Genomic DNA, 11,921 nt, shown 5'->3' on the forward strand with positions numbered 1-11,921 from the left:
AAATTATGCGCAGTGCAATTGCTCACCACCCGCCGACCGACACCCAGCCAGTCCCCGAGCGGCGAATCCCTGCCCCCCACTCCCCAGTTCCTATACTGGATGGGACATCACATGGTATGGAATACCCCGTTGGCCAGTTTAGGTCAGGTGCCCTGGCTGTGTCCTGTGCCAACTTCTTGCGCCCCTCCAGCTTTCTCGCTGGCTGGGCATGAGAAGCTGAAAAATCCTTGACTTTAGTCTAAACACTACTTAGCAACAACTGAAAACATCAGTGTTATCAACATTCTTCGCATACTGAACTCAAAACATAGCACCGTACCAGCTACTAGGAAAACAATTAACTCTATCTCAGCTGAAACTAGGACAGAAATATCTGATACTTGTGAAGAACAACCACACAAACAGTTAATATTTTAGAGGAATATAAGGAAGAGCCATTTCTGTTTATGTTGGGTTTCAAGATCTCTAATGGTTTCTGATCTCTAATGTTATGAAGTTGTACTAATGCACTCAAGTAAGTTATGATACCAAGTTTCTCAATCCTAACTTTAATACAGGCTAATAGTGTGTTCATTTTCAAATACAGGTAGATGTTTGCAGGTATCTTCACTAAGAAACTCGTATTCTACTACAATGTATTTTCATCATATGACCGGATAGACAGATACCATGCAGTCAAACAAGTCAGGCACAAACGACCAAATCAGCAAACACATGCCCATTTGATCCCAGTGCCTCCAATTTTGTCATGATACTGGAGAAATTTTGAGAGTGTGTCAAAACCTGACAAATGTTAAATAGCATACTATAATTTTGAGGCTAGAAAAAAAGAGCAATTCTCTTTTTTTTTTAATGAGCAAAAGTAATCCCTGCAGAAACCAAAGAAATGTTATATTTTAGCCACAGCATGAAGGCTTCATAACCTTCTAAAGCACATGCTTCATTTTAGCCATAAATTGTGCCTTTTGTTCCAGTAATTTCTGTACCGGATTCCGTAACATGCATTTTGAGTATAGATCATTAAATGATTTTCTGATTTTAAAAACTACAAAACAATACTCTGCCTTCCTGATTCTCTTTCTACTCTACAGGCCACCACTTCAGTGTCTGCATCATTTCATGGGCTTTCCCATAGAAACAGGTAAGATCAGGGTAATTTTCCTTTAGTGTTTTCTTTTTTATGACTTCAGCGAATAATTAGTGCTGTTCCAGCCTCTATTTACATTTAATTTTATGTCCCGTTGCTCTGAATCAGCTCTGACTCTGACATTACCTGTCAAAAACATTAGAAGTTTTTCCTCGCTGCTTCCCAACACTTTTGCTTGCAGACTGGACAACTGTCTTGTTTCCATCTGGCTCTCAAAGTTAATTCATAATCCAGTGTCTTTTTCATGCACAAATAAACTCTGTGGGTTTTTTTCCCAGATACCTCAACCCTTTAAAAATGAGTCTTACAGTTAATATTTTGAAGGTCTTTAAATCCAAGAGAGAAACGTTACAAGTGATGTAGCAATTCACAGTTCTTCAATCTCTGTCCAAAGCCAAATCATTATCTTAGCTTGCCTGCTATGCCAAAAAGTACACAGCTCCACATGCTACTTTCTGCAGACCCTTCTGTTACACTTAACGTGCTTTCCTGTCTCACGTGTCATTTAACGTAGCATTTCAGAACTATCGCTATGCGAGAGCTATCTACGCTCCATAAGCTTTGGCATGATGCAGGTTTTTCTCGGCTAAGTGCTTTGTCAGAGATTTTACCTTAGTTTTGAAACTGATCTCTTTGCTTGGGCTCAGTCCCCTCAAGTACTATACCTTTCAGATGCTTTATCTTCATTTCTGTGCTCTGCCTGAAAGCGTGTTACTGGTATGTTTCCCTTCTACTTGGACTGCAGTAAATTCAGTAATAGAGTTCCATAGCTGGCCTCCTCCTGAGTTACTTGAAAATTACTAAAAATATGAAGTGCTTCCTAAATAGGTCTTGTCAGAAATAAAACTGTTTTCTGTCTTCCTTTGCCAGACACTCATCATTACAGATATAGAGGAAAGCGGTGTTTAAGACTTTTCCAGCTGTCCTCCACACTTCCAGAGTTTGAACATTTGGAGGACTCGTAACTGTTACATCTTTCCACTCATGTAGAGGGGTTTTTTTTGGTTCATTTTACTTCAGTTCTTCAGAAATTAGTCAGAGCGAAGAGCCTGACAGTTAGGAGTTTCATTTCGTTCCCCAACGAACAGGATGAAACTTATGAGACCGCCATCACAACTGTCACTACCGAGAGCCTCCTAAAGCGCAATTCCTCCCACCGCGGCTATACTTCCTCCGAACCGCGACGGCTCCGAATACATCCCGTTACTCTGGAAGAGACGAGCGCTGCTGGTGCAAACACAGGCGTGAAAAAGCGGGAGCGGGTTCTGCTGAAAGCAGGCTAACCGCCACGGGAATGGCCGTGGCTGAACGCGTGGGGGGAAAAAAAGCAGCTCAAGCAGAGCGGTGTGAAATTCTCCTGTTTTATGAAAGCACGGACAATAATTCCAAACGTCGGTAGGAGGACAGTGAGGAGGTCTCAGGAGGGAGAAGAGAAACCGTCGCCCGCTGAGGCGGCCGGAGGCGGGCAACCACATGAGAGGCCCACGGGTGGCCCCAGCAGCCCAGGCGCCGCGGGAGCCCGCCGTGCCGCCACGGGAGCCCGCGCTGCCGCAACGCCGGCTCTGTGGGCCGTCACCCCTGTCCCCCCCCCGACCCCCCCAACCCCGAGCAACGGCGCCGCGAACGCCACCGGGCCCCGTCCCCGTCCCCGTCCCCGTCCCCACAGCAGGGCCCTCCGGCGGGGCCGGCGGACACCCCCCCCGCCCCACTCACCCCACAGCGCCGCCGCGGCGCCGCCGCCTTCCGCCAGGGGGCGCCGCAGTGCCAGTGGCCCGGCGGCGCGCAGCTCCCGCAGCACGGCGGCGGGGGGAGGCGCCACCAGGCGGTCCCACAGCCCGCCCGTGTAGAACTCCACCGTGTGGGCGCGGCAGAGGGGCAGCGCGCGCGCCAGGAACCCGGCCGCCCGCCGCAGCCTCGCCGCCGCCGCCGCCGGCGATAGCTGGGGCGGCAGCCAGCCGGGCCGTCGCGACATGGCAACGGCGGGCGGGCGGCGCTCGGCTCGTCGGGGCCGCCGGCGGCTACGCAGGCGGGTGTAATCGAGTGGCGGCGGCGCAGGGCGGTGACGTCGCCTCGCTGCGCGACGCCGGCAGAGCGATGGCGGGGGGCGGCGGGCCGGCGGCTCCGGCGGAGGAAAATGGCGGCGCCGCGTCCCGCGGTCCGCGCCGAAAGCGGCTGTGGAGGAGGCCCGGCCTGCTGCGCGATGTCATGGGCAGCGTCCAGGAGGGTGAGGCGGCGGCGGGGGGGGGCAGCCTGAGGCGGCGGCGGGTGGGAGAGACGGCGCCGAGGGAGGCCCGGCCCGGCCCGGCCCGGCCCCGGGCCTCCCGTCTGGGTCGGACCTGCGTGCCTTGGTGAGGGAGCCCCGAGCCCCGTCCTCTCCCGCTGTGTGAGGGGGGGCTGAGGGCACGCTGCGCGGGTAGTCCGTCACCGGGGAGGGGGTCTCGGTATTTGGAAACGGGTTCGGGCTATTGACGGGTGGGTACGCGAATGTAAAAATGAACCGGTAGGAAAAAGGGCGCTGGTTTTGCAGCACTTTTCTGAAATTTCAACTTTATAGGAAGAATCAAAGGGAGAGCTGGGAGTAATTCGGACTTGCTGCCTTCAGAAACTGTTTTGCTGATGAATATTACAAAAGCCAGTAGCTCTTAAGACTAATGCAATAAGAAATAACATCTGAACAGATTAGCGAAAAGTTGTGTTTAACTTAAGATTGGTAAGTGGTTATATAATGATTGAGACTGAAACAACCATGACTTGATGTTGCCTTCAAGGCTAAACCATTCTATGATGTAGCACACGTGAAGTCATGGACAAGCTCTTCTTGGACAGGTGTAGAAAGAAAGCAGCAGCAATAAAAACTCTATTTGTGTGAAAAGATGTAATGGAATATTCATGTAGTATAAACCAGTGATTTAGTGACTCTTTTTTTCCTCTGGCAGTTGCAGACTACTTAAGCAGCCAGTATTACTATTATCAGTGCGTTCTTGAGACTATCTTTAGGAATCTGTTCTGGAGTCTGTTTTGATGTTGCATATGAAGCTGTCAAAAGTAGGAGAGAAGTGAAACGTTAATACATCTTTTCACTGGATTCAAAAAGCATTGGCAAAGGTGTATAATGTGGAGTGTGCATTAAGTAGTATGTTTGCAATGGCATGTTCTTTCAAGGGTTTAGGTGATAATTTTCAGTAAATCTGTACAAGCTGCATTGCTACAGTAGGAGACAGACTTATAACAGTGCTTTTTTTCGTTATTAAAATCTGCAGAAGTAGTGGCTTTTTCTATTTTGGAAAGAAAATGGATTGAAATGGTCCTGGCAACAATTGAATGGTTTGGTACTGCTTCAGTACAGGTGTATTTAACTCCCTTTTTCTTGTGTTTTCAGGACGAGGATTTGCATTTCGGAGAAAACAAAAGATTGAAAGACAATACAGGAAATTATTGAAAAGGGGAAGAAAGGTCCATTCACAACAGGATAATCAGTTTACTGACACTTATCCAGAGCACTTGAAACATCTTTACCTAGCTGAGGAAGAAATGCTTAAGAAACGGTGCAGGGCTCCAGATGATTCAGTTTTATCAGAAGAAAAACTTAATAAAGCAGTAGAGTAAGTTTTTTAAATATGTCTCTAAAAAGAAGTAATTGTTTCCATCATTGAAGAAATATTTTAGATCTTACACTTTATGTGGACTTCAGTATGGTGATTTGCTTTACTAAAAAATATTTTCCTATAACATATAAATATTTTTCCTAATTGTTAGAAAATTTAAACATACAGCTTTGTTGTGTTTGCATCAGAATCAGAAAACAAAATTGATGATGGCTAGGGCTTGATTCCACAGAAATAATGTGACAGTTACTGTTGTACCTTAAGGATAAGGTTCAGCTCAAGAGCAGTAAGTGCTTGGCCTATTTCTTACCATATCTACAAAGATAAGAGCCTGCTTTTCAGGTAGCGTGCTTTTGAGTCTGCAGAGTTTTCCTTTGAATTGATTCTCAGTGTTTTTAAATTAATGTTACTTTTCAGACACATTTTTTGCATTATCTTTCTGTTCCCAGTTTGATAAGTTGTCTTCTTCATATTGCACTGTTTTTCTGCTAGAGTGAGTGATGTTGTGTGCAGTTACCCTTTTGTGGTATGGCTAGTTTGGGGGGGGATTTTAACTATGAATTTAAAAAAAAAAATGAAATGGAGGATTTAGTAAAACCTTAAGGCAGTAAAGTGTTCTTGATCAATGTCATAATTTTAAATAATAGAGATGTCATAGCAGTTTTCCAGTGGTGTTTGGGTTTTTTGTTTTCTTTTAAATTTACTTATAATGATTGGGAGAAGTCAGGTGGAGTTTCTCTCTTGCGGTCTAACAGATGTCAGACAACTTAAACCATTTTTTCCCTGTGTGACAGTAATTCCCCCTGAAATCTTGGTTAGGTATGTTAGTAAAATGAAAAGCATAGTCACGGCAGTGTTTTTAAACAGCATCCAAGTACGGTGATGGAGATAATGCCCTTTTGTCCGCAGTACAAGGAGCGTCATAAGTCTTTGAATTCCAAGGTGTATCTATATCTAAACTTTCCTGGGAAGAATGCTGGTGAGATGGGGGGAAAGGCAGTCAGATCTAAGCCCAGCAGTGGCAGAAAGGTACAGTTTTGTCTGGAATAGGCAGCTAATGCGTGGGGATGTCTGAAATAGGACTCATGTTTTTCTTTAAACCAGAGGGTTTCTTAATTTTGCTTAAACTGTGGTCATTGTGATTGTAAACCAGAATTAATAATTCTGCAGAAATGTGACTGCTAATCTGTGAGGTGGTGTGATGCATAGAGTCTACTAGATAGGCTTCAGTATTCTATGAGAATATAAAATAAGACTTTGGTCAGATAATTCTATTTTTAGCATATGTTGCAATTTAAGTAGTTTTGTACTTGAGACGATGAGGTGTCTTTACACAGTATTGCCACAAGATGGAGATGAGAATAAAGCAAAGATTTTTGTTTTCTTTTCTCCAGAAGAAAGTCGTATTTCTAAATGAAATTATTAGCAAATACCTTTTCTTTCCTTTTTGATCGTCTGTCTGAAATCCCCTAGATGATGATGGCTAGTTTTCAACTTTTTGTAGTGTGAGTAATAGAGTAATCAAAAACTTATTTTGCAAACAGTTCTTAAATATCTAGCAAGGCTTGTATTTTTCAAGTGTGAAATGTCTTTGCTACCACACTGTTTATGTAATGGCTTTATTGTGAATCAGAAAAAAAAAATAATTTAGAGCTAAATAACCAGAAAAATCCACTCAAAGTAGTGTGACAGTAAATGCCAAACAAATGGCACTGGTTTTCTTGTACTGTTTTCTTTGGTGAAAGATAGCTGGGCAGTTTTTTATACTGAAATTTGGAAGGAACATTATTTAGGTTCCTAATTTCAGAACATTAAGGACAATAATATTCCATCTCCTTCAAGAAAACAAAGCTTTTAGAAAGGCATTGTTACTACTGTGCTTTTTCACCTTGCCATGTCAGCCTGACTTCTCTGGCAGGCAGTCTGCTAGCAGCTGGCTGTCCTCATATCTCTGCAGTTGCATCCATATGTCAGAACTAGAGAGAATACAGTGCTAAGCTAGTGCATTCAGTTTTTCTAGCTCTGAAGAGCTCATATGATGGGGAGAAAACCCTCTTTTAGGCACTCTTTAAACTCCATGGAACATCATCCACATGAAGATCTAGCAGATAAGGTATATGTGTTACTAAAAGTTGTGTGCAGTCCAGTGTTTGGTACACTTGGCATTAGAGGAGTTTATTGTGCTGAGTTTTCATGCTAGCTGCTCATTACGTTACATGTAATGGTGTTGGGTATCATGTAAGAGTGGTGCAAATAGGTATCCGTTCAAGGTAGAAGGTTGAGTCTTCTGAAATCTGTATTTCTAATTGACTTCCCCAAATATGCAAAAAACAGCGGAAGAGTGGAAGACTATGCTCTGATTCTGGAGTGGCTATGGGATATATGGTTATGTCTGCTTGGTGATAGTCTGTATCTGAAGCACATGTACTTTTTCTTACAGGTCAGTTATGACTGAAGGGAAGTTTAAGAAGAAAACATCCAATCAGAAGGCAAAAGAAGAGTATGAGAAAATAAAGGCTGAGCGTGCTAGAAAGAAAGAGGTAAATCTTAAACAGAGATCTTTCTTCATTGTAGACAAAGATTAGATTAATACCATTTCTACCTGTCAGTCTTCCATCTGGACCTGAATAGGACCATGGGAGAGGAACACAGGAATTGGTATTTCAGTCTTTTTCAACTGGACAGTAATATTCAGACATGCAGGTGTTCAAAGTTATAATTCTCTTTGTCCTTACTATTTTTGTCTTGTAGTTGCCATTAGCAGGATTGTACTCTGTCAGTTGGTACACCAAGAAAAACTTAGAGCTTGATCTGCATATCCCAGTGGATTATACTAGACCTCTTAAACATTGTAGAAGGGGAAGTAATAACAATACCATCTTGTGATGAAAAATGAAATATCCATCCTGTTTCTTATGTTGTTACCATAATGCAGTCTTTATTTTACCTTTTTATGTGCTTTGACCAACAGTGAAACAATTAAATGTAATAGTAACCATGGCCAAAATCTTTAGTAATTTTTTCCTTTGTTCTAATTTAATGGAACTCATTCTTACAGGGCGTATCTTAATATTACCATTGTTGAATAACTCAGTTGAGTTACTCATTTGAGACATCCTTATTTAGCTAGTTCTGTTCTCTCCCAATACATTGTTCATTGCACTGTAAAATGGCACACATGGTAGCATTGTAGAAGTTGTGTAACTTGCTGCTGACAGACTCAATTTCAGTAACTACTGTGTAAGTATTATGTAAATATATAGCTGGATAAAACATATTATTTCTCCAGTTTAGTTGTGTTGAAAACTAGAGTAGTTTTATGCAAGTGGATCCATGATTCTGTGTGAGTTACATGGTTGTTCAGCTGAGAGCTTCTTTTTTGAATATTGGATACAGATCATGCTAAAAGAAATGAATGTTATGACCAGCTTATTTATAGGAAATGGGAACAAACAAAAACGCAGTAAGACAGGAAGGAGTTTTCTTTGAGCAGCACGTAAGAGTTGCCTGAGGGGAGGTGTTAGCACTTTTGGTCTTATTCAAGGTATTTAGGCAAAACAAACAGTAGCCAAATTCCACAATAACAGTAATCATTTATGTGGAACATTGGTATGATAATCACATACTTTACCCTCACATATGTTAGCAAATGCTGGATTTGCTGTTATTTGTTTCGGGAAAAGAAATAGGCTTAAAGGCACAGTTTTGGCCTCCACACTATATAAAAAAGCTAGGATTTAGTAGAGATCAGAAAAAATATAAACGTAAGTAACAACTACCTAAGTAAGATGAATGTTCTTGCTTTGAGTAAGCATTTGGTTGGTAGCTTAAATGGATGTTGGTTACAACAGTATGCTGAAGAGCAGTAGAATTATTAGATAGGTAGTGAATTACTGGTAAGTTGGAGCTGATGCTACTCTGGTTTAAAAAAAAAAAAGGAATTAATGATATTAATCATTGTTACGGTATAAACTTTATGAGAACAAATCATCCAAATGAACGGAAGCAGTCCTTCAGTCTGATTTGTGATGTCTTGCATATTTTGGTAGGACATGATATAAGTGAAGCAAGCTAGTTAGCTTGCTTATTGTGGATATTTGCCCAAATTACTTACTAAAATGACAACACTAGAGAAGGGGGTGTAAGCTGTTTGATAAAAATTGAACATAATATCATGATGATCATCCATATAGTGTAAGAGCCTCCATTAGTGTTTTGGTTGCATATGTGCTGTCCCCTCAACACAGAAAGTTTGTGCAGTTGAAAATTTGGTTAGTCTTTTTTTTTTCCTTCTGTCTTAGTAAAGACAGCAGTCTCTGTCGCTTTGAAAAGGACAGGTCAGTAATAGTTTGGTCTTGATTAAGTTGCCCTAGGTAATGCTGCTTGTGGTGCTGTCCTAGTATCACAAACCTGCCCAACTTCCAGCTCCAGATATGTCCCATATCCTGTCTGCCAGTGCCATGCAGATGTGCCCAGTATCCTAGCACATCTGGATTGGCAAGAGATTTACATGGATACCACTGGATCAGACTCATTCTTTCTTGCACTCGAGAGGAGAAACTGGGAAATTTTTGCCACTTTGTCATTTAAGGGGAAAAGTCAAGGAGCTCATTTTGCGGAAAGGAAATAGTATATATTTTAGCAACAAACCTTATTGCAGGGTGTTCCACCGAAGAAAACTTGGCTCTTCTCTTGAAGCTTGTATTGGTTTTGTGTGGCAAGGTTTTGGTAGCTACCAAAAGACTGTGATGGGTTAACCCTGGCTGAATGCCAGGTGCCCACCAGAGCTATTCTATCACTCCCCCTCCTTCTCAACTGGATAGGGGAGAAAAAATATAACAAAGAGCTTGTGGGTCGAGATAAGGATAGGAGAGATCACTCACCAATTACCGTCACGGGCAAAACAGACTCAGTTTGGGGAAAAATTAACTTGATTTATTACAAATCAACCGGAGTAGGGTAATGAGAAATAAAACCAAATCTCAGAACACCTTCCCTCCACCCCTCCCTTCTTCCCGGGCACAACTTCACTCCCGGATTCTCTACCACCCCCCCAGCGGCACAGGGGGACGGGGATGGGGTTTACGGTCAGTTCATCACACGTTATTTTCTGCCGCTTCATCCTCCTCAGGGGGAGGACTCATCACACTCTTCCCCTGCTCCAGCGTGGGGTCCCACCCACGGGAGACAGTCCTCCATGAACTTCTCCAACGTGGGTCCTTCCCACGGGCTGCAGTTCTTCACGAACTGCTCCAGCATGGGTCCTTTCCACGGTGTGCAGTCCTTCAGGCACAGACTGCTCCAGCGTGAGCCCCCCACGGGGTCACAAGTCCTGCCAGAAAACCTGCTCCGTGGGCTCCTCTCTCCACAGATCCGCAGGTCCTGCCAGGAGCCTGCTCCAGCGCGGGGTTCCCACGGGGTCACAGCCTCCTTCGGGAACCCACCTGCTCCGGCGTGGGGTCCTCCACGGGCTGCAGGTGGAGATCTGCTGCACTGTGGACCTCCATGGACTGCAGGGGGACAGCCTGCCTCACCATGGTCTTCACCACGGGCTGCAGGGGAATCTCTGCTCCGGCGCCTGGAGCATCTCCTCCCCCTCCTTCTTCACTGACCTTGGTGTCCGCAGGGTTGTTTCTCTTACATGTTCTCACTCCTCTCTCCGGCTGCCGAATACCGCCGTCCCAACTTTTTTTCCTTCTTAAAAATGTTATCACAGAGGCGTTACCACTATCGCTGATTGGCTCGGCCTTGGCCGGCGGCGGGTCTGTCTTAGAGCCGGCTGGTATGGGCTCTGTCGAACACAGGGGAAGCTTCCAGCAGCTTCTTACAGAAGCCACCCCTGTAACCCCACCCGCTACCAAAACCTTGCCACACAAAACCAATACAAAGCTTTAGGAAATATAGTATGTTTTGATTACGGTATATGCTGAAAGAGCATCCTGGGTAAGCTTTTAAGAGTAACGGTGTTTCTAGTGTCAGTACAATACCTAACTGCGAGCATGTTTACAGAAAGAAATCTTATTGCTTATAGATAGCTTCATAGTTACAGAAGATATGTAATTATTTCATAATCCTATCTATCCATTTAATTTCAGGAAGCAGAAAAAAGAAAACAACAAAGAGAAGCAGCTCAACGGTTGTACAAGCAAAAGAAAATGGAAGCTTATAAAATACTGAGTAAGAAGACAAAAAAAGGACAGCCAAATCTAAATTTACAGATGGAGTTTCTTCTTCAGAAAATACAACAAAACACGTAAACCTCTGCATACATCTTAATTGCAGGCTTTGAGTTACCTGTGGACTTTTTATAAAATTACTTTTAATAAATAATGTCTTTTTGCTTCTATATCTCTTTTGTCATTGGCTTGATTTATCTCATCAGTCCAGCAGTGGAGGATATTCATCCTGAAATATGTATTCCATGCTGAGAATGAGAGATCTGGTACCCTGAAAATAAATGGTCTGTATTTCTAAGCTTAAATTTTATTAGCTATGTAATATCCTGAATTCCAAATCATTAGAGCCTAATACCATCTGAACATGAATCTACATAGCATAAAGCATTTTTTTTCTAGCTCTAACACTTCCTGTGATTGTGACTACTAAAATTATGAGAGGAGTAAAATGATGCATGTGATATAATTAATATCTCATGAACTGCCAAGGCTAGGAGTCTGTCTTGTGTGCTGTTGGATAGGGTTTGGCACATGAAAACAAAGAACATACATAAACTATACTTGGATGGCTATTATTTGTCATTCTCCACAAAGAATAAAACTTACCAAAGGTCCAAAACTGGTTTGAATGTAAAGATCTTGTAGACTTAACATACACTTTGTGCTTGGTGATTTATACTTTGGTGATTTATTTGTTCAAAAACTTAAGTATGACTTTCTAGCTATGATGGATCACGTAGATGAGTTGAGGTTTTCGTATGCGGAGCGTATCAAGCTTCTAATCTTTCTTCTTCAGAAAATCTTTAGAAGAAGAATTCTTTTAAACCTTGATTTGGAGGTGCAATTAGGGATCTTTGGCCTAATGAAAGCATTCTTAGTAAGACTAATAAGTTTGCAATAAAACAGGTTAACTATTTTCCTTAAGTTTATACAGGAGAATACTATTACACCTTTGCCTTTATCTCAGTCTATTTTGGCAGCCAACAAATAATA

At 42.9% G+C, this 11,921-nt stretch overlaps 2 protein-coding genes across 10 annotated transcripts in view; one reads left to right on the forward strand and one right to left on the reverse strand.

Annotated features, from left to right (window-relative positions):
* Positions 1–3,143, reverse strand: part of METTL25 (methyltransferase like 25) — a 65,187-nt gene extending 62,044 nt beyond the window's left edge. For 4 of the 9 annotated variants that reach the window (XR_008233071.1, XM_052774287.1, XM_052774288.1 and 1 more), the window contains exon 1: positions 2,861–3,140. Coding sequence is in view for 8 of the 9 variants with exons in the window: in XM_052774287.1 (XP_052630247.1) it covers positions 2,861–3,119 (259 nt within the window). In the remaining variant the exon portion in view is untranslated. Of the gene's footprint in view, positions 1–1,812; positions 2,306–2,860 lie in introns of those variants that run through there. The other 5 variants (XM_052774286.1, XM_052774285.1, XM_052774291.1 and 2 more) reach the window with 3 other exon arrangements.
* Positions 3,144–3,210: 67 nt separating this feature from the next.
* CCDC59 (coiled-coil domain containing 59) lies at positions 3,211–11,297 on the forward strand. Its single transcript, XM_052774294.1, has 4 exons — positions 3,211–3,371; positions 4,527–4,749; positions 7,193–7,292; positions 10,848–11,297. Exons 1-4 carry the CDS (start codon positions 3,242–3,244, stop codon positions 11,007–11,009), a joined length of 615 nt encoding a protein of 204 aa, XP_052630254.1. The 5' UTR covers positions 3,211–3,241; the 3' UTR covers positions 11,010–11,297.
* The last annotated feature ends 624 nt before the right edge of the window (positions 11,298–11,921 follow it).

The sequence above is a fragment of the Harpia harpyja genome, chromosome 23 (genome assembly GCF_026419915.1).
Source record: "Harpia harpyja isolate bHarHar1 chromosome 23, bHarHar1 primary haplotype, whole genome shotgun sequence".
NCBI classification, from domain to species: Eukaryota; Metazoa; Chordata; class Aves; order Accipitriformes; family Accipitridae; genus Harpia; species Harpia harpyja.